The 23,373-nt window shown below is 37.3% G+C and overlaps 2 protein-coding genes across 2 annotated transcripts in view; one reads left to right on the forward strand and one right to left on the reverse strand.

The window, feature by feature from the left end:
- The first annotated feature begins 2,763 nt into the window (after positions 1-2,763).
- Positions 2,764-14,211, forward strand: ccdc12 (coiled-coil domain containing 12). Its single transcript, XM_082150028.1, has 7 exons — positions 2,764-2,920; positions 3,729-3,802; positions 11,272-11,351; positions 11,872-11,933; positions 12,084-12,118; positions 12,250-12,326; positions 13,863-14,211. Exons 1-7 carry the CDS (start codon positions 2,837-2,839, stop codon positions 13,940-13,942), a joined length of 492 nt encoding a protein of 163 aa, XP_082006154.1. The 5' UTR covers positions 2,764-2,836; the 3' UTR covers positions 13,943-14,211.
- Positions 14,212-15,292: 1,081 nt separating this feature from the next.
- LOC309483891 (kinesin-like protein KIFC3) overlaps positions 15,293-23,373 on the reverse strand; it is a 33,238-nt gene continuing 25,157 nt past the window's right edge. The window contains exons 12-20 of the mRNA XM_082149972.1: positions 22,064-22,194; positions 21,817-21,928; positions 21,543-21,724; positions 20,605-20,709; positions 20,337-20,467; positions 18,617-18,737; positions 18,405-18,534; positions 18,062-18,291; positions 15,293-15,705 (exon numbers count right to left, since the gene is read on the reverse strand). Coding sequence (XP_082006098.1) covers positions 15,574-15,705; positions 18,062-18,291; positions 18,405-18,534; positions 18,617-18,737; positions 20,337-20,467; positions 20,605-20,709; positions 21,543-21,724; positions 21,817-21,928; positions 22,064-22,194 — 1,274 coding nt within the window. The 3' untranslated portion in view covers positions 15,293-15,573. The remainder of the gene's footprint in view (positions 15,706-18,061; positions 18,292-18,404; positions 18,535-18,616; positions 18,738-20,336; positions 20,468-20,604; positions 20,710-21,542; positions 21,725-21,816; positions 21,929-22,063; positions 22,195-23,373) is intronic.

The raw sequence follows: 23,373 nt of genomic DNA on the forward strand, positions 1-23,373 counted from the left end.
TTATTATTATTGTTGTTTTTTTAACTACAGGGATGGACACCTGAGGTTGGAGAGCCAGAAAAAGCTCTGGAGGCACAGGTAAAACCAAAACACAAACAGAATTCACCATCATTGTAAAGGACACACTGCAGATGGTTCTTTAGTAACAGTTCTATTTAGAACCGTATCATCCTGAAGAACACTTTATATGCTGAAATGGTTCTTTGTGTTGGAGTTTAGGGTTCTTTATTCCCGCCTTTTTGTTTTTCAAATCTGTAACTGTCAAAGCCTCCTCATTACTTATTTTCTGGAGCTCTGTCAACATACTCTCAACAGGTAAATGATTTCTTTCTTAAAATGTCTATAAATTATAACTTTAAAAATAGTAACTGGTTTCCAACCAATAATGTATTTTTCTCTTTTTAGTTTAACAGAACATGTTAGTGGATACTCATCATCTCTTCTCCACAAAGTAAGTTAACAGAGTTATGGAATTTATGATCCATATTGTTTGTCTTTTTAATTATTACTTTATGCCTAAACATATCCAGTCAAAAAAAGAAAAAAAAAAGAAACATTAAATCTATCCCATGACTTTAAATCACTTTTTCCTTTTAACACGGTAAAGGGCTCATACTGTCCATTTTTGCTAATTTTGGCCTTCATGAACATATTTGTTTTTACATAATCAATTGGAAAAGAAACGATGTAACTCTAAACTCCGGTGGTGTGATTACTGATGAGCGTCACCGGTCTCGTATTTCTCACGAGGAGCTTCGGAAGCGTAAAAGAAGGAGCGACGACAGTGAAGGACGAGGACCAGGCCTGGCTGGACTATTTATGTTATGTTTTGTTTTTATATGTGGCGGCAATCGTCCGTCGTCAGTGAGGGGCTGCCGCCTTTACTTTCGTTTTGTATTTGTTTATTTAATGATTATTAAAGTGTGTTACACGTTTGCCGGTTCCTGCCTCCTTCCCACAACAACATACTTTGCTACATTAATGTATTCAGCTAACAACTGTTGTTAAAGCACTGTCATTTTTGCTACAATCTGCCGAAATAGAGGCAACAAGATATAATAAGACAAGGCAGATACAGGACTAAAAAACTATATTTATAATTATTAATATATAAAAATAATAGTAGGCCTAGTATTAATAATATGAAGAAACTAATATACTAATTTCAATGAAAATAAATATTGTTGAGCAGGTTATACCACGACTGTATAGCACTTTCAAAGCATGGTTATTTATGGAACCTTATAAAAAGGGTTCTATTTAGCACCAAAAAGGGTTCTGCTATTACAAGCCGAAGAACCCTAATTTGGTGCTGTTTAGAAACATTTTTCTTAAGAGTGTAGCTACTCAACAAAACAAATTCTCAGTCCATCTAGAAACAAACATGATCTCGTTGCATTTGAGTGGCATAGAGAGCAAACTAAGACACAACCTTTGCTGCATAGATGAAGGAAAGCATTGAATATCCACAAAACTCGAACAAATATATGAAACCTATTTTCCAGTTTTTTTTCTAATACATGCATTTGGCCTGTCATGGCTTATGACGTATTAATATTCCTTCTTGTTGCTGTTTTTATTGCAAAACAATGTAATTTTTTTCCCCACAGCCCAATCTTTTAAAAGTAAAATACCACTATTTTACAGTCAAAATCATTCGAGATTTTCATCCATACAATGGCCATTGGATCCATTGAGAACCCATGCAAACTCAATGCAAATAAACTGGTGTTGGTAGAGAGTCTGAATGATCTCATTTAGTGTCCTTCCTAAATGCATGTGCAGCGACACCACCATATTTAACATAATTATTGAGTTCTGAAGGGTCTGCTGTGTTTGCTGCTGTCCTGTAGCAACAATATGCTTTTGATGGTGCTTTAACATAAGAGATACCACAACTTAAACAATAGATCCATTCTAAATCAAAGCAAATATGTACCACACTACCACACTGTCAGCCCATTACCCTTAAACAATAAATAAAATATTTAATATTTTACTCATTTTAGTAATCCATCAAATAAAAATGACAGTCATACAAATATGTTCATAATGCACTATTTGTATTTATCCTATTACTAAGTGCATCTTTGTGACTGTTTGGCCTATGGTGACTGGGAAGATGATGGACCTTGAGGCAGCTGTATTGCCATGGCAATACCCTACATTCCACACCATGTCACGTTCGGGTGTTTGTTTGCTTGCTTGGAGAACTTGTACATGCCTTTTTTTCTATTGTGATGAGTTATGAGTTAGGATTTCTGATTTTCTTTTCTTTTTTTCTTTTATGAATAGAGCTGTGTGTGCACGTGGCCTATTAAAACGTGTTGTTCAATCTCTCTCAAAATTACTTTGTTATCTTATTACTTTATATCTTATTGGAATGTAACAGCGTATAGCATGCCCATCTTACATAAGTACTGAATGTTTTGAAGTCTATATGCAGTTGTTGTAGCATTTAAAACTATTCATTTTATTTCCTGGATTTTTTTTTAAATCAGCTATTTATCAGTTAGCAGCCATAATTATCAGCTTATTAATGTTAGCTAGAATGTTAATATCGGTGCAGCCTGCTAACTTCTAATAATTATTTTAGCAAATGATGTAAATACAGCCATTTGTTTATTTATTAATTACTATTTTTAAACATTTAATAAACATCATATTATCATTATGTTATCACTTTAGTCAATGTATTATAGTTATTTACATTATTGACTGGTAGTTTATACAAAATCGCTGTTTTCGGTGCTCCTCTAGCAGCCTCGCTCAGACAGACAGACCTTATGATCGATTGCAGATTCATCGATCCTGCTACCCATGCTTTAATTTCACCATGGAGAAGCCTGTGGGTTCTTTACAAGAGCAAGCTTTGAAAAGGAAAGAACGATTAAAAGCTCTACGAGACCGACAGTTTCAAGTGAGTTGCGTAATAAATGTTATTTTCTTTAAGACATCGGGTAAATAAAGCGCGCTCACTGGCCAACTTGCTTTAGTTAGCATGTTAGCAAAACAATTAAACGTTAAGCATTTCAGATTGTTTTATGAGACATTTAACATCAGTTGTCATCAAGAGGATTGAGTGATTTTAATGTTGCCCCCCGTCTCACTTTTAATGAATGTATTTTCCAGTTTATTATCCAAAGAAGTTAGCTCTAAAAAATATTAGCATTTCCTGATCAATGATCATTGAACAAATACTTACAATGACTGTAGAATGGCTTGATAAGCAAGTATGTTTTAGGTTGGTTTAAGCTTTTTTTCGCCTGTAGGATAGGTCATGCAAACCGATCAGCTGCTGGTAACTTATAACAGAAATAATCACAATTACATGGAATTAAGATTTGTCTTCTCTATACAATAATGTAGGGGTGAATTCAGGTTGATTGAGACACTTTTTCCAAGTCATCTCAATGGCAAAAAGTGTCCCAATCACCCTGAATTCACCCTATAACTAGATTCAGTGCTTCCTTAAAATTCATACCTTAAAACATGAGGAACAAGCCCGTTATTATCTGTGGTAATCGACATACCACAAATGTCGTTAGAGTTTAACTAACCTGTTTCCTCAAATGCGCAGTCATGCTTTTACTCTGATTCATTGTGCATCAGAGTTTTCATGTGTGTTATTTTATGTCAGTGTTCATCAGAGTTCATAATAGTTTTGGATCAACAAGTGGATTTTTTCTTTTTGTTCACGTTAACTAGTTGTTGTTTTTTAACTACAGGGACAAGCACCCGATGATGGAGAGCCTGCGAGCAAAAGAGCTCTGGAGGTCTCTGAGACAGAGGACAGACACAGGTAAACACACAGATATAAAGTCTGGTGTCACTTCTACCGAAGAATACTGCAAATAACTAAACTAAATTTTCAGTTCCACCATTTAGAAACAAATAGGAGTTCGTTGAAAAGACTGCCTGTTGTAAATGGGCAATAAATAACAAAGCTGTACTCCGTTTACATGATGCGAGGTAAAGGTCTCTCTTGCTCTCATCTCTATTTCAGGCTCAAGCCAAGGCCTCGAGCTCTCTGCTTTTTTCCGTTGTTTACTTTCAGATTCACAGAACCCTTGTGCTCCCCTCCTCCCTGAGCTCAAGAGGTGTTTGGCATTAACAGTTTGCAAAGGTTCCTAAACACTCGTCCCCCAATATCTGGACTATGTCTACCTTAGTACATAGTTCACACGAAAAAAAGAAAATACTGCCCTCATTTACTTGCTCTCATGTCATTTCGAACCTGTTTGACTTTCTTCTGTGGAACAAAAAAGAAGATATTTTGAAGATTGTTGGTAACCAAACAGTTTTGACTCCAATTGTATGAACTAAAAATACTAAGACATTTAGTAAAATATCTTCTATGTTAGAAAATCATAGAGTTTTGGAATTACACAAGGGCGGGTAAATGATGACAAAATTAACCTATTAACCTTAATTGATCTCCAGTTTTGTGGGTATAAGGCTTTACTTTTTTTCGAGGAGGTTTTTGAAATGGAGCTGATATGGGAGATTGTCTGGGAGAGAATGTTTTAAGGTGTGTCTCCTTAAACATTCATTATTAAAATGGCGACACAGCTTGGAAACAATGAGGTGTACTTCACCACCCAGCACACTTGTTATTGTGACACTTCAATGCTGCAATACCTGACAAATAATCTACTTGTCTTAACAAAAACAAAATGACAGTTTGAATTGTCTTTCAGGTTTTTTTTAAATCGGGGAAACAAAAACTGAACTGGTTATAGAGGGAAATATTTTATGATCTTTTTTCATGGAATTAATCAAAATAAACTTTTTTTAATACTTAAAAAAATTAATTATTCAGCAAGTACACATTAAATTGATCAAAAGTGACAGTAAAGACAAAATAATTATATTTCAAATATATGCAGGTCTATTGAACTTTATATGATTAATAAAATCCTGACATTCCTGGGTTAAATACCCTTTGACTAGTAACCAAAAGTCCAAATCATAGTCTCTGCTGCACCAATTCAACTGATATAAATACTAGTGTAGAACATTGCATAGAAACCGTGTCTATTCCTCGTTTAGTGAGATCAAATAATAAATCTAATGCAGGATCTAGGAAAAATCTAATTGTTATTAAAACAGAAAATGTTGCTATTAGTAAACAAAAACTATTTCTAAAGCTAGGTCTTCTAAACATTAGATCACTCACACCTAAGGCAGTTATTGTAAATGAAATAGTCACAGATAATAGCTTCGATGTACTTTGCCTTACTGAAACCTGGCTTAAACCAAATGATTATTTCGGTATTAATGAGTCTACTCCTCCTGGATACTGTTATAAGCATGAGCCCCGTCTGATTGGCCGTGGCGGAGGTGTTGCAACCATTTATAAAGATATTCTAAATGTTACTCAGAAAACGGGTTATAAGTTTATTTCATTTGAAGTACTTGTACTAAATGTTACGCTCTTAGATGTTAGAAAAACATCCCTATTATCCCTAGCCTTGGCTACCGTATATAGACCGCCAGGGCCTTACGCTGATTTCCTAAAAGAGTTTGCAGATTTTCTCTCAGACCTATTAGTCAATGTCGATAAAGCATTAATTGTTGGAGATTTTAACATACACGTAGATAATCCAAATGATGCGTTAGGAGCTGCGTTTACAGATTTATTAAATTCATTTGGGGTCAAGCAAAACGTCACCGGACCAACTCATCGTCTTAATCATACACTCGATTTAATTATATCACACGGAACCGATCCAACCGATATAGATATCATTCCACAAAGTGATGAAGTCACTGATCACTACATGGTAACTTGCATATTACGTACTGCTGTAATATGTCATGCGGCGTCGCGTTATCAACCAGGCAGAACAATCCTCCCATCCACCATAGATAATTTCTCAAATTGCTTATCTAATCTGTCTCAGCTGCTGCCTGAACCCAAACAAACAGATGAACTAGAAGAACTAACTAGCACTATGAGCACCATTCTCTCTAGAACATTGGATGTGGTTGCACCTATTAAATTAAAAAAGGTCAGAGAGAAAAATAAAGCACCATGGTATAACAATACTACGCATGTTTTAAAGAGAGAAACCCGTATTTTAGAGCGTAAATGGAAAAAAACTAATTTAGAGGTCTTTAGAATCGCGTGGAAAGACAGTATGTCACGTTATAAAAAGGCCCTAAAAGCTGCCAGGGCTGAGCACCTCCGCAAACTAATAGAAAACAACCAAAACAATCCAAGGTTTCTATTTAACACCGTGGCTAGACTAACAAATAAACAGACGTCACCCGAACAAAATATCCCGTTACAGTTCAGTAGTAATGATTTCATGAACTACTTCACTGAGAAAATAGAAAGCATCAGAACCACAATTATAAACGTTCAATCTTCAATCGCGCCTTACAATTCAGCTTCAATTATCACCCCGAAAGAACAATTACAGTGCTTTACAACTATAGAACAAAAAGAGTTAAATAAACTTATCACTTCATCTAAAACAACAACATGTTTATTAGATCCTATACCAACTAAACTACTGAAAGAAGTGTTATCTGTAGTGGAAGAGCCTCTCCTCAATATTATTAACTCGTCTTTATCTTTAGGTCATGTTCCAAGAACATTTAAACTGGCAGTTATAAAACCTCTCATTAAGAAACCACAATTAGATCATAATAATCTAGCAAATTATAGACCCATTTCAAATCTTCCATTTATGTCTAAAATATTAGAAAAAGTGGTGTCCGCTCAACTGGGCTCTTTCTTGCAACAAAATGATATCTATGAAAAGTTTCAGTCTGGATTCAGACCGCATCATAGCACTGAAACTGCGCTCGTTAAAATCACAAATGATTTACTTTTAGCTTCTGACCAAGGCTGTATCTCAATACTAGTTTTACTTGATCTTAGTGCTGCGTTCGATACTATAGATCACACAATACTCTTAGATCGACTACAAAATTATACTGGTGTTCAAGGACAAGCACTAAGCTGGTTCAAATCATACCTATCTGACCGCTACCATTTTGTCTATTTAAATGGAGAAAAATCGATCATAACTCCAGTAAACTATGGAGTGCCGCAGGGATCTGTATTAGGCCCCCTGTTATTTTCAATATATATGATGCCACTTGGAAATATTATAAGGAAACATGGAATTAGTTTCCATTGTTATGCTGATGACACTCAAATATATATTTCATCACGGCCGGATGAAAACGCTACATTTTCCAAATTGACAGAGTGTGTTAAAGATATAAAAGATTGGATGACGCGTAATTTTCTTTTATTAAATCCAGACAAGACAGAGGTAATACTTATCGGTTCAAAAAACCGCCCACAAAACCTCGCACAATACAACTTTAACATCATAGGATGTCCTGTTACTTTATCCTCTACAGTAAAAGACCTGGGTGTTATACTCGATTGCAACCTGTCTTTTGAAAATCATATTTCTTATGTTACAAAAACAGCCTTTTTCCACCTTAGAAACATTGCTAAGCTACGTAATATGCTATCAGTTTCTGATGCAGAAAAGTTAGTTCATGCATTCATGACCTCGAGACTGGATTACTGTAATGCTTTATTAGCTGGTTGTCCTGCATCCTCAATAAACAAGCTACAGTTAGTCCAAAATGCCGCCGCTAGAGTTCTTACGAGATCAAGAAAATATGATCATATAACACCGATTTTATCATCACTGCATTGGTTACCTATAAAGTTCCGTATTAATTACAAGGTATTGCTACTGACTTATAAAGCCCTAAACGGCTTAGCTCCAGTCTATTTAACGGATCTTCTATCGCCCTATAATCCATCGCGCTCTTTGAGATCACTAAATTCAAGGCTTTTGGTCATACCTAGGATATCCAGAACCACCAAAGGAGGGAGAGCATTTTCACATTTGGCTCCAAAACTCTGGAATAGTCTTCCTGATACTGTTCGTTGCTCAGACTCGCTCTCCCAGTTTAAAACTAGATTAAAGTCGCATCTCTTCAGCCAGGCATTCATATAATCCTACAGTTCAAACTACAATCCGGCCTCTATCCAATGCCAGAGGAGAACTGGCCCCCGACTGAGCCTGGGTTCTCCCAAGGTTTTTTTTTTCTCCATTAAGGCACCTGATGGAGTTTTAGGACACCATTAGGTCACTTGATGGAGTTTTTCGGTTCCTTGCCACTGTTGCCTTTGGCTTGCTCAGTTGGGGATATTTTGGGGATATTTTGGGGATATTTAATTTAATTTTATCAATCAATAAATTCCTCTTGAAACAAACTTTGTTGTATTATTTTAATTTAATACTGTGAAGCTGCTTTGATGCAATCTGTATTGTGAAAAGCGCTATACAAATAAACTTGACTTGACTTGACTTGACATTCTTTTTTTTTATCTCAGTTTCCACAAAAATACTAAGCAGCACAACTGTTTGATAATAATAACAACAACATTGATAATAATTCAGCTTTGGCATAACAGGAATAAATGAGTTTAAAGTGTATTTAAATAGAAAACAATTATTTTGCATTGTAATATTTCAAAATTTTTACTGTTTTTACTGTGTTTTTGATCAAATGAATGCTGCTGTAAGCTGGCATAAGAGACTTATTTCAGAAACTTTTGAATGGTAGTGTACTTTATCGTGCTTGAAAGTGTTTGCTGCTTATTTATTTCCAGCCTGAATAAGAGGAAACATCCTCTTTTGTTGGGCTTTTTGTTTAAGCTGTCAAAAATCTTAAGTACGGTGAGTCAGATAATGAATATCTGCTCAGGCTTTGAATGAACCTCAACCTTTCACCAGACGGTATTTTGTCAGCTTAAGCAGTAAGACAAATATCAAAATTCCATCTTGACTTAGAATTTTCCCAAGCAAAGCAGCAGCCCATCTCACCACATCGCATTTGTTATTGCTGTACTTTGTAAATGACTTTTGTCAGCAGCCAGGATTTATTGTTCCACTGCTGCCTATTTTAGAGTGAAGGAAGCCCAACGTTGGTCCCCTCGGTTGTTTTGCTGGCTCTGAGAAACGAGAGACCTTCCACCAAACTGTCAAGGCCCTCAATTCAGTGCCGTCCCTTGAGCATTAGTCCCATCTTTCTGTATGTGATTAAATTAGAAAGCAGGATACTGTTCTAGGCATTGCATCCAAACCCTTGGCCACAAGTTATTCAGGACTTCAGGATGTTCTAAATGCTCACTTAGGGTTGACAAACGGCTGTTGACATTCTGAAAATGTTGGATTGTTTGGCTGTTCTACTGTAGATGAGGAAAGCCAGTGGTCCTGTATTGTTCCAGCAGGTGGTCAGGAAGTCTTTTCAGGAAAGTTGAGGACAGGGAGGCGTTCCCAGCTCTTTGTTTCAGTCGGTTGCTTTGAGTGTTTTTTCCAACATGCTTCAAAACTCTTGTTTGGGGTCATAATATGTTGTGCTGCTTTCCAGGGCCTTGCCCTTGATGGGTTTTGGCTATGAAATTTGAGTATTATTATGGTAGCGGTCGCAATGCTTTGTGTTGGGTGACGTTGTTTCCATTTCATTATGCTTTATTTTGACAACCCTACACCCAAGACTATTGAAAAGGAGTGGTGACACAGCTGACAGTAACAATCTGTTTGTTCCCAGCCCATTTAATTACATGGTTTGACTCTACTGAAATTCATGTAGATCAAGCAGAAGCAAATGTGGGCCTGCTGTAGCCGGGTCAATAACAAATAAGTGTCCACAATAAACAAGAGGAATCATCTTTTAAAAATCTTTTTTTTTTTTTTTGTGTAATTTTTGTCTTCATGTTGGTTTCATATGGGTTTGAGAAACTTTTATACCGATTTCTAAATGTTGGTCGCACCACATGACTTTGATTTGGAGGACAAAAATGTTACAAATAACCAATGAAACACTTTAAAATATAGTGTTTTTCCCCCTAAGAAATAATATTAAGTTTACGCCAGGTTTTCCCTTCAAGATTTAGATTTTTTAATGATTTCATTACCACCTTGAAATGTTTGTCATGTCCCCCCCAAAAATATTAAAACAAGTTTTTTAGTTCTATGTTCATTATAGAAGAATAACTTATTTGAACAAACAAAATAAACATCACATTGTTGACACTTGACTCAATACTGGCTCTGATTTAGATCAGATGGTGATGAATGTGGACCTTCTGTAGTAAATGGCTATGTTTCCATCAAATTGAATTCAAATTGAGAGATCGCATAAAAAAAACTCTGGATGAAACTCCAAGATGCGCATCAATTCTAAAAATGCACATAAAAAACATGCATTTCGTCTTCCAATTGCAGAAACTTCCATTTTTTTATTACTGATATTTTGCTTCAGTTTCCAGGGAAGTGACGGTTTTGTTGTCTTGAACACATGGGATGGAAACTGTTGTGTGTGATATTCCAAATTTGTGCTCAAGTTAAATTTGCAACTTTGGATGGAAACATTGCTGATGACAAATAAGAGTGTTCACGATTGAGAAGAGGAACCATGTTTTTAAAAATCTAGTTTAAAAGCACATGTGCCAGGTTCTTAGAAATGTACTTTTTGTATTAATGTTGGTTTTATGTGTTTTTGAAATTTGGTTTCAGTGCAATGACTAAAAATGTAATGTGAAACCTTTTTAATAATTAATTTAATTAATTTATACTTCTCAAAGTAAACGCATATATTTTTTACAAATATTATGAATTATTAAAAAAATCATAAGGCGGTGATGAGTGTGGGCCTGCTGTAGCTCCCTTTTTGAGAACAAAACTGGCACACATCTCAAGAGACCAACGAGTAAGCAATTTGATGAAAATGAATTCTGTCTCCTATTGGGCAGTTTTAAACAAACTTTCATGTTCTGTTGATCATGCTGTGAAGAACCCTCTGTGCTTCCCTGAAGATCCAGCAGCACATTTTGCTGCAACTTGCAAGGATGTTAATAGACCTGTCGGCTGAGTGATGGCATAATTGGGCTTGTTTCAACCCCTCTCAGCTGCGCTCCCTAGACACGGTCAGGTGCCACATGCTAATTAGCTAGTTCTTTAAAGATGAAGGGAGGCTTTGTACACATGGTGAGTGAATGTACTCTCTGGATGCCTCCACAGAATGGATTCAGCACTCATATAGCACCAGCTGCCCAGTGTCCAAACTACATGTTTATCTGCACTGCCACCTGCTGGTTACTGGGGTTTCCTGTGATTGCCTTTGTATTATCGTCTTGAATATAAGAAGTTATAATGGAGGCAGTGACTAAACACTTGTTTATAACTGCGAGTGAATTGCATAGTTTTGCAATTATGTTTGCAGAGAGCTGAAGCTGAGGAATTACACACCGGAGGATGAGGAGCTGAAGGAGAGACAGGTGCCCAAAGCTAAACCTGCATCAGGTGAGAACGCTTCTGGCTTACCTGCACAATAAATATTACTGGCTGTACCTTTAAATTATATTTTCAAATGTTTATACTTGCAAATTAAGTTGACCTTTCATGCTGGTTGATAATGTTACATCAGGTGATCAGGTGTTGAGTTACAGGTTGTCTTAAAGGAAAAGTTCACTTAAAAATGAAAATTCTGTCATCATGTACTCACCCTTTAAGTTGTTAAAAACCTGTATGAATTTCTTTCTTCTGCTGAACAAAAAGGAAGATTATTTTGAAGAATGTCAGTAACCAAACAGTTGATGGACCCCATTGACTTCCATAGTAGAAAAAAAAAAAAAAAATACTATGGAAGTCAATGGGGTCCATCAACTGTTTGGTTACTGACATTCTTCAAAATAGCTTTTGTCTTCAACAAATGAAAGAAATTCATACAGGTTTGAAACAATTTGAGAGTGAGTAAATTATGACAGAATTTTCATTTTTAAGTGAACTATTCCTTTAATGGTCTTGTTTCATATTCCTGTAGTGGAGGACAAGGTCAAGGACCAACTGGAAGCTGCAAACCCAGAGCCTGTGATTGAGGAAGTGGTGAGTGGATTTCTCCCTCAATCCAAAGGCTCAGTTTTCAAACATGATGCCATATGGACAGCATCAGTTTCCTTACACTCAGTTACTCTACTTGTCAAACGTTTGTAATAAGTTAGAATAAATATTTTTTCTCTTGACTTGTGTTCTCAGGATCTGGCCAATCTTGCCCCCAGAAAACCAGACTGGTACAAACCTTACATTTTTATTTATAAAACACAATCATACATCATATTCACTGTGATTTGAATATGATAATTTACATTTTCATTCATTTAATGCTGTTACTAAAAAAATGACTGTTTTGTGTTTGTAATAGGGATCTAAAGAGGGACGTTGCCAAGAAGCTTGAGAAGCTAGAGAGGCGAACACAGAAAGCCATTGCTGAACTTATACGTGAGTATGACACTAACTGAGACAGGAATTCTTCTTCTTCTTCTTATGCTATCCTTAAGATTCCTAATTTTGTTTAGCAGGCCTCAAACAATAGGTTATTGTAGCATCAAAAGTCTACATTTAATAATTTAGATTCGGTCTCTCTCCTTTCTGAGAGACTGCTCTGCTCTGATTGGTCAGATGGCCCAGTCTGTTGTGATTGGTGTAGCACTTACAATGCGTGTCATATATGAATTTCAGCTCTGGAGGCTTCCTCAGCACTTAATAGGGACATTTAACTGTGCGCTGCACATTTTATGGAGAACAGCTTGTTTTCTGTAGCTTTTGTAAGATGGTTCACCGCTCCTTAGGACAATTAACCATGGTTTTGTGTTTGATTACGGTTTCTATTATCTTAGTTTTCTGACAAATATCATGATTAAATTGAGGATAACGCCGTATCTATAATGTATAAGAATATTACAAAAAACATACCACTCTCATTACGTCCTGTGAAAGCCGTGCCTGCAAAATCTGTGCATGAAATCTGTTCTGGACAATCCTCTTGTTCGTTAACATTGTCAAGGTCTGAATTGGGCTCGAATTGGTTTGAAATAACCTTAATAGAGAAGAGCTTGCAGTTATGGAGGGGTGGGACATTCCTGAACACATGCTAAGCAGTGCCAATCACAACACACTGGGCCAGCTAACCAATCACAGCACATTTCGTATTTCAGAAGGAGGGGCTTTATTGAAATCGGTGTGTTCGAGCCAGACTAAGGAGAGGTGCTGTTTAAAAAAGCATTATTTTTCACATATCAAGCATGAAAACATTCTAGTACACCCCGAACACATGTTCTAGTACACCCCAAAAACAAAATCATGACTTTGTAAAAGTGCATATTAGGACCCCCCTTTAAGGCGCGTTCACACAAGAGTACGATAACAATAACAATATTAAGTAATATAAAAATTCTGAGATTTCCTTACCAGAGCAATTATGTTAATGACACAGGAACTATATAATTGGAATCACAATCAGAACCAGCTGATGAATAAAAAAAAATACTTTTAAAGAGCATGAGGATTTAAGTGGCAAATTACATAACTGAGGCACTTAAACAGAATGGTGTTGTCCATCGGTGTGGATGCTAATATAGTTATCGTTATTGTTCTTGGTGTGAATGGCTTTTGACTGGTGACATAAAAAAAAGCAATGTAGCACTATCATCTCTACATCACTTTTATCAGTTATATAGTTGTAAAGCCTTTTTGTAATGAGCTCCGCCCGTGCTTCATGTAAGGCTAATTGCTGTGAGGATTTAAAAAGCCCTGGAGATCTGATGTCTCTTAATGACGTCATATATGGATGGCACACACATTACTACTACACTGTATTTTTTTCTCTCAAACCCACAATAAAAATGAAAGTCTGTATTATCTAGAAAATAAATATTTTGTAGATCACCAATCAGAGCTAGAGCTCACATGTGTTTTTGAGTCATGTAGTCATACCCCATGTTCATAACTTATGTCTGGGCATGTGTGATTCCACAGGGGAACGGCTCAAGGGCAGCGAGGCAGAGCTGGCGGGAGCGGTCGGAGCAGTTGGCATGGAAGAGGGAGACTCTGACTGAATGATGGTCCCACACAATAGATTTTCTAGAACTTTCCGGCCTATTCCCCATTACATTGCAGTGTGTGTTTAAAATGCATTTCTTATGCTGAGCTCAGAATGAGTTTACACACAACCAGATCAGGTGATAATAAGTGTGAGTGTTTGTGTGAGAGAGAATGATATAGAAATGTGTTTTCATGTGGAGTACAGGAAGAACATCAAATCTCTCCTTCTCTTTTTTTATTATTTTGTTGTTGTTTATTAGTAAACAATTATTTCTTTTCTAAATTGACTCTGTCTTTTTCCTTTCTGGGCTTTATGATAAAACATTATCCAATGTCAGTAGGTTTCATTTAAACTTGAATCCTGACAAAGAAGGGGTACAGAGGAGAATACAAAATATCATAATTCAAGAGAATGTTACATCTAAAACTGCAGTACTTTATTAACTTAATATATTTTATGTTAATAACTTAATTTGGGTACTTGAAGTCTCAAATATGTTTTTCCCCAGAATTATTCTGCCAATTTTCTCAAACAAAATGATAGACATACTGTACACTTTTTTTTTTAGGTTAAAAGACAAGTTGTAAGAACAGCACAAATGTTCGACAATAAAGTGCATTGATTATTCTCTCACTGTAACATGGCTAAAACTAAAGAGACCGCAGAACTATGACAATTCACATCAAACATAAACTTATCCTAAACATCCCAGAAAGTTAATACTTCTATATCATTCATTTAAATATATATTTTGATGTATGGTTGTATATTTATTACAAATTAATAATGGAAATATATTATAATGTTTAAGATTAACATTTTATTTAGTGTGGTTTACTCTCAAACCGAAAAATGAGATGTTCACCACTAAGAAAAAAGCTATTGCACATATTGTTGTCAAGTATAGTTACATTCGTTCTTATCTTTAACAGATGCTTGCGTATCCAAAGGCTGGCTTCATTTTCTTGCTGTCAAATAACTCAAGAACTATCTGGTTTATGAATCACCCCCTCAGATTGTTGAAAATATGACCTTTTGGTTATTAGCCTGGATCTAAAATGCTAAGCTACCACCGTTGTAGGGAAATAAAGTCAGCATATGCTGATTTTTTGCAATTCGGCTGAACTCCCATCCTTTGTACCTTATAAAATACAGATCGACTGGTTCTACATACACAACATAATCATGGACGTCCACACCAACCATACACAAACAAACATATTTTGGCCATTACTTTCTAAATATGTTATACCAAATAATTTATGTTTTTGAGTAAATATCAGTATAAACTTCAAGCGATTAAGATACTGTGGTCTCCTGTGTTGTGAATCAGGAGAAAAAAAAAAAGAGGAGGGGGGGGGGGTTTATGCAAGATTTGCTGAACTTTAGTGATATTTTGAACTTACGTTGATGGAGAGCTTGTCTTGATACTGGTGGTGGTGGGTGTTGGTGAGACTTTGACATGCAGATCAGCTAATGGAGAAAAGCCATTGCTAAATATGTGGCGTCACAGACGTTTCCAGAACTGTAGCCCTTGAGTAGGATTGGAAGCCTCAGCCACGGGCTGAAAAGTGCAAGGCTTGTCCATCTAGACTTAATGTCATTTCTGGTCCTGTGGTTACTTGTGAGGGTTGATGGTATGCATTAACTTTTGTTTTCATTATGTCCTCCCGTCTCAATTTTTCTTGCAGCAGGGCCCAGCTCCACCTTGCACACTCGCTGGGCAAACTTTAGCGAGCACAGGGTCTCTCCGACGTTGCTCTCAAGAGATGAAACCTAAAGAAGACAAATTATTTTTACACAAGTATTTTAGTTAATTATATTTATTTAAAAATTAACATTACTGTGTAGGAGGTTGTTTAACTCTGTGATCCATCAAATGGCATTCCCATGGACTACCTATAGACCATTCAAGAACTTTGAGGGATATTTTACAAGACATAGAACAAGCTGGTTAAAATTGCTTTAGTATATTTAGTACATACAATTGTTTAAGTACAAGGTTTTGTTAGGAATATGAGTGCTGCCAGGATAACTAATTGCTAGATTAGCTAAAATTAAAAAGGTTCATGGTAAGGTAAGAGTTTTGAAGCATTTAGTAACATGAAAAATAAGCTATCCATGTACCCAACTGTATGTCCTCTATGTCCAATGTCCTTGAATTATTCAGTACTCACCACTTTTGGATGGACAGAAACTCTTATCACAAAGTCTACGCATTGTCTGCCTCTGTGTTGTCTGACCAGCCTTATCCAGCCTGTCTTTAGTGTTTTTAACATGCTTTAAGACAAACCATTTTTTCCTTAAAACTGCAGTGAAAAAAAAAAACAGTCTAAAATCATGGTTTGAAATCGCCGGTGTTTCTTATGTCACAAACTTCCTTGTAACCAATCACGTCAACGTGCTTGCGGGCTTTAGCATATCATTAACTGCTGCTAAGCAGGGGAGTTTCAAGAGAAGCAAGGTTATACCGTTATGTATATTTTTCTGTTGATATGAAAAATCGGGTACATTTAGTAATATAGCAGATGGATTATGTATGTGATGTATATTGCAATGTTATGATGAACTATATGCCTTTCTCCACTATTGTTCTATGTTGTTCAAAGTGTTTCTAAGGATACAGATTTTTAGATGGCAGACTGAGATGGCAAATGGGATTAATTACGGTTATGTGTCCGATGTTCTAGAGAATGATACATAAAACGCATTACTAGGGTGCTTCTCATTTCTTATTTGTGCATCCTTGTTTCCTTTCCCTGCTTCCTTTCCTCGCGTCTCAGCTCCTCCCCCTGTAGGATACGAGGGAAGGCTGCAAGGAAAGAAAAGGAGGACTGAGGAATCGAATGAAAGCTTTTTTTATACATTGGAATACTTGATCACTCGAGCGTCACTTCACCGCGTCATCAGCAGCGCTCAAAGGATCTGCCCTTATGTTGTTGAAGTTTGTTTATTAAAGAAATTCATAGTAAATATTAATAAAGCAAGATACCCTGTTGAAATATGTGAGATGTGTGGTTTATATAAACTGGAAAGGTAAAGTATAAATTTAAATGATTGTGACCGATGTGAAGGGGGAGGAGAATTTATACGTGCGTCACTTTTAGTCGCTAAAACTCTTCCGCATAGGATACACCTGTGTATCCTCACTCATGACTCCTCAGGAAGCCTCCTCGGCTCCTCGTGGTGCAATTAGAGATTTGAGATGTCCTTCAAGATGGCTGAGCTCGATCGGTTTCCGGGTCATAGGATGGAGGACGGAGGAGAGAGGAGATGAGGAGGGATATTGAGTTGTGAGCAAAAACCCCTATTCTGATACATCGACTTGTAGACAAGCCTGTATGAGTGAGTGGAGGCGGGGCACATTTGCATATTCATGGCTTAGCGTGTATACTAAATGAGGCAAGGGTGTAGTGTTACATTCAAGCTATTTTAAGGCATGAAAAAAAAATCTCACAGGAAAAAAAAACTTTAAATATGCCATTTTGGTAATCAAAGATGAATTTTAAGGGATACAATTATTGACTACAGGGGGGCATTAAGAAAAACTTTGAGAAAAAAGAAGGTGCATTTTTATTATTGGTTGTGCCTCCTATGCAGTCCAGAGCATTATTTTTTTTAATTATATTTGTTTTTGTCTCCCACACATTGATAGTGTCTCCCTGAAGACAAACTATATAAAATATTCTAGAAATTGAGTGCATGTGTGCCTTGTTTCCACCTGGTTTGGCAAGTAATTCAAATGTGTCTATGCTGACCACCTGAGGATATCGTTAAACTCTACATTCCTTTAGCGGTGGTTTGTTGTGCGAGTGCTACCTCCCTGAAATTATTTTTTGCATGGCAGAATGTCTGAACCCCATTGGCATCATATGAAAAAGAATGAACTGTTGTTAGATATATATTTCGTACAGCTACCTTGGCTCTTTCCTGTCTAATTTGGTGTAACAGTATAGACCAGACTTTGTCCTGATAGTCAAATAGTTTTTTCACACTCCACTTAACCCTGGGTTATTGTCACTTTTTTAACCCTGGGCTAACCCAGGGTTTCACATTTGTCATGAAAGGGGAAAGGGGCTTAGCACAGCTAAGCTAATGGGCTTAACTTGTGAGTCTTGGTAAATACTTGTACCTGAACAACCATGGCAGTTTTGTTGCCCTTTCCTAGTGAGTCCTGCAGCAGGTAGGTGAGTCGTGAGTTCCTGAAGGGTATATGAGTCTGGTGGGCCTTAAGAGCTTGGATCACATCTCCTAGAGCGAGCAGTGAGCGGTTGATATTCTGGGCTTCCTTCAGTCTTTCCCCCTCTGCCCCAGACTTCCACACCCTTTCAGAACCAGCCAGATCCACAAGATTCAGCTTGCCTGCAAAGGAGAGGTCAGGGATTTTGGATACACAGGGCTGTTTGAGCGGAACTCAAGACATTTGAGAACTCACAACTCAACCAATCTAAAGTTCCAGAGTCATTGGGACTTACCGGTGGTTTTGGCTCCACTGGCGAGGTCTGTGCCCAGCACAGTCACAGTGAGCAAGGCATGTGATCGAGAGCTATGCTCATTCATCTGCGTTCCAAATGTAATCCTGTTCTTTCGAGCTATGGCCAAAATCTACAAAAAAACCAACAGATTATTAGAGAGAAGTTTTTTGTATAGTCAGCATTCTCTTGACAGATGACACCCTGGGACTCACTTTTTTGATATGCTGGAAGCTTTTGACCTCATTGACCCTGAGTCCTGGCACATGGAGCTGTCCTGTCCCATCAGGGTTGATCTTGATGTCAAGCTTCTCTCCATCCTTACTGAGTAGATCTCTGTTGTTAACAACCAAAATATTTTAAACAATTGAATTGTATTAAAGGGTTAGTTCACCCAAAAATGAAAACTGTCATTATTTACTCAACCCTCCTGTCATTCTTAAAGCTGCCGTCGGCAAGTCTGGCAGATTGGGTCGATTAGCCAAAATTTTGAATGTTTACAACTCTCATGCCCCTCCCCACTACCAGCGAGCACCCTCCCATCGATGTCGTGCTCGTCAGTGCGTCACTGTGCGTGTGTACCTGATTTTCTGTGAACGCGTCCGTCTCTTCAGCATCTATCAACACCATGGACTCGGAGGTAGGCTGCCCTGGCTAATCTAGCCATAGATAGCAATAACCGAGGAATTGGAAGCTTGTTAGTAGATTTTCTCTCCGCCATCACGCTTCATGCAATCTCCAGGCGAACTTCAGGCGTGGCGTGTGCATGTGATATTAACGTGCGCGAGTGAGGGGGGATCTGTGGCGTGTGCACGACCTGTGATTGACAGTCAGATCTCACACCCCCCTGCGCTGATTGGACCTGATGAAGCGGGAGCGCTGGATTTTTGCAAAACAAATAACACGCTCCAGGTGGAGTTAGAAGCTCTCGTTTTTTTCTAAAACCACCTTATTTATGTTGTTCTGTCGGATTATAGTGTCGATTACACTGAATATGATCAAAAAAATGTTGCCGACGGCAGCTTTAAGACTTTCGTTACAAATTCAAACAAACATCCACTGCACTGAACGATGTAAACTTTCTGAAACTTTGTATTACTTCTTGTGTTTATTGCATCTTTAGGATGAATCACTTGTATTCCTCATTTGTTAGTCGCTTTGGTTAAAGTGTCTGCTAAATTAATAAATGTAAATTTAAGTGCAGTTGAGCTTCCGTTTACCATATTTAATGTGTTCTATGCATGTGAGTTGAGCAATGTTTATATGTAAAATTAAATTTAAATCTGTACATAATATAAAGCAGGACAGAAATCTCACAGGTTTAGAATTTGTGTGGATTTAAGGTGCTAAGTGATGTCACACGTTTTTTAGGCCAAAACATTTTTTGTCACATACAGCAAATATCTCCTCACTATCCGCTAGCTGCCTGTCCCCTGAACACACTGTAAAAAAAACGCGGTCTCTGTAAACACCACAGGCTCCACAAACGCCAACAAAAACAGACTGGGCTAACCCGCACCACGAAACATAACAAGCTGTTCCGGCCAATAACCGACAAGAAGGATTTGGGGGTGGGGTTTGGGGGGTTAGTGCGCGGATGAGGAGGAGGGAGGGTCTAGATAGCCTCCGTTTTGTTTGACATTACTTCGAACGTCAACAAGAAGCACCTTTAATGAAAGTCTTATGGATTTGGAAGTTTACGACATAAGGGTGAGTAACTGATGATAGAATTACATTTTTTGGGAGAACTAACACTTCAACATTCCTCATAAACATCAATTGAACGACAAGTTATTGCATGATCCAATAGCTCGAATGTTTACTTGGATGCTTCTAACATTTAATTGAATGGGCAACAATTTATTTTAGATTCAAAGGAGTTGTAAATGGAAACCACCACAGAATATTTCATGATAAAGAGGTAAAATACAATACCTCAGGACCTCGTTGTAAATTTCCACTGAACTGACACTGACGGTATACGTCCACATGTCTTTTCTTTCCTCAATCTCGTTGAACAGGTGTTTCAGGGCTCGTTGGTTGATACCGGGGTTCTCAACAGTACCCTGAGACAGACAAGGATGGTTAATGAGATCTGACAGTCTTATTGAATAATTAATGGAAATAGATCATCTGGGTCAAAAGTATGAAATCGGAACCATGTGTTATGACAAGTATATAGTTACAGATCTCTATATATTACCTCCATAGTATAAGTCTTGCCAGATCCTGTCTGGCCATAAGCAAAGATGCAAACATGATACCCATCTATACAGGATGTGATGAGCGGCTCAATTTCCTGGAACACCTGAGAGATAAAGAATGGTATAAAAATACATATAAAAAACATTACTAAAAATGCTTTCTTGATCTATTAAAGGGATAGTTCACACAAAAATGAAAGTTCTGTCATAATTTACTCACCCTCAAGTTGTTCCAAACCTGTATGAATTGTTTTCTTCTGCTGAACACAAAAGAAGATATTTTGAAGAATGTTGGTAACCAAACAGCTGATGGCCCCACTGACTTCCATAGTTTGGGGAAAAAATATACAATGGAAGTCAATGGGGTCCATCAATTGTTTGGTTACCAACATTCTTCAAAATATCTTCTTTTGTGTTCAGCAGAAGAAAACTTGAGGGTGAGTAAATTATGACAGAATTTTCATTTTTGGGTGAACTATCCCTTTAAGCAAGATGCACTATGGCTTATTACGCACTATGGTTATTGGCTGGTTTTAGAGATTTATTGTTACACTTTAGTGTTGGATATCTACTTGTGCATGCTTTACCCGAATTTCATCTAATGCTCACTTAATCTTAACAAATAACTTAATTACACTTCAGTGTAATCTTTAGCTAATCTCAAAATGAATGCAGTATACATTTTTAATAATGTTGTGATGCTTAAATTCACTTGTAGCATTTAAAAAGATTGATTTTAATCTTTTGTTTATTTTTATTTATTTGGACAAAATAGAATAGAATTTTTATATCAGCCATGAAAATAATGACTAACTTAGCGATAGCATTAGCAACTAGACATTAATTATCAGTGCATCATTACTATATAGGCTACCGATGTTCATAAGCCTATAAGTCTTTTAGTATTTCATGTGAATATGACTTTTACTCTGCTTACCTCATCTTGAGTGGCCTGAGGGTGAAATACTTTATCAAGCTCAAAGTTTTTGGCCTTTCCCTTGCTTAAAACTGTGAGTGCAGATTCATTATGGGGGTCTGTTGTCACAACTACCGCTTGGCCTTCCTCATGTTGATCTTCCTTCAGTACTGGCTTTACACGGCACAAAACACGAATATTACCTGGTGGGAAAAAAAACACACAAAAAAAACTTTTCTTATATTTTGCTTAAGTCATATGGACAGAAATGGTAAAAATGGTCATTACTGCCAACCTTTAAGCTCAACCAGCTGCTCGTGGTACTTCCTGCGGAGCGCTACCTCCTTTCTGTATTTTTCCAAAAGGTCTTTGTTGGCCTCTGACATCTCATTTATAGCTGCCATTATCTAAGGAATAATATTGTAATATTAGAAAACAATTTAGAAATGAAAGCAACAATTACAATGTGACAATATCAAACTCTTCGATCTCAGAAGTTGTACATTTAGTACAGGTTTGTGCAGCAGCAGATATTTGCTTACCTGTTTCTTGGCTTCTTTGATAGCTGTTCCATAGAAGTCAGAAAAGTTGCGGACCTGACTGCGCAGACTGGCATAGTCGGTCTTCATGGAGCGTAACGTGGGAGGGAGAGCACTCAGACGCTTCTGGAGGGCTGGAAATTAAACATGCGCGGAGCCATACACATTGCCACAAATTTAACAATGTCAACAATAGGGGTGCTCATGAGCACACCTAAATCATATGTCATGTGGACTTCACAAGTGTAGCGAAGACTATAGACCAGGGATGTCAACTTCGGTCCTGGAGTGCTGCTGTCCTGCAGAGTTTAGCTCGAAACCTGATAAAAAACCTCGCCTGCCTGTGGCCTTAGCAGAGAGGGGCTTATTATTGGGGATATGAGGGTCCGTGGCTCTACCTTTGGAAAAAGCGTAATGGCTAATCACGTGTGCCTTGATAACCAATCACATTACAGCCTTGACATCATTGAATATCGTTCAGAGTTTTTGCGACAGTCAATCACTGTTTGCGGATACCATAGAAATGAATGAGAAGTGCCATAAACTGAACCCTACCTGTCCGTGAATTCTCTTATGAGACAGCATTTTTTTTGGTGTAAACTTTAAAAATAGATCAATCGAAAACAAATGTTCTAACCCAGTTAACACAGTGACGTTGTGAAGATGTAACCGGACCGGACCATATTCCGGCGACGTACCACATAACGTTCCAGCGACGTAACTTTGTGATTCCCATAATCGTCGTGGCGACGTTATAGTGGTATGTCGCAAGAACGTAACGAGTACGTCTCAATGACCAAACTGGCATGTTGCGAGGACGTAACATCAAAGGACCATATTAGTCGATGCGACGTGCCAAATAACGTTCCAGCAACATAACTTTGTGATTCCTGTATTCGTTGTGGTTACGTTAAAACTGTACGTTGCTGGAGCATGGCAGGTACGTCCTAACGACCAAAATACCACGTCCGCATTTATTTTTAATACACTTCTCACCTTTAGTCCTGGGAATGTGCTTGATCCATAACCTTGAAATCTGCATAGAACTGATAAACTCAAACATTTCATTCTCTGCTGTAAAACCTTATAAATTATAATAGGGAATTGTGTATTGTTTTCAGTTAATACATTTAGGGATCAATACATTATATGTAACGGAAACCAATACAAACCCTTATTAAATTCTAAATAGAAAATGGCCCAAAACCACACTGCAATCATTTAGCAATCAGCATTTATTCAGTGTTACTTTGTACAATTAGGCTACTAAGCCAATACATTTTGAACATTAATGATTTTTTTAACCATGTAAA

Source organism: Leuciscus leuciscus, assembly GCF_965113295.1.
Source record: "Leuciscus leuciscus genome assembly, chromosome: 20".
In the NCBI taxonomy this organism is placed as follows: domain Eukaryota; kingdom Metazoa; phylum Chordata; class Actinopteri; order Cypriniformes; family Leuciscidae; genus Leuciscus; species Leuciscus leuciscus.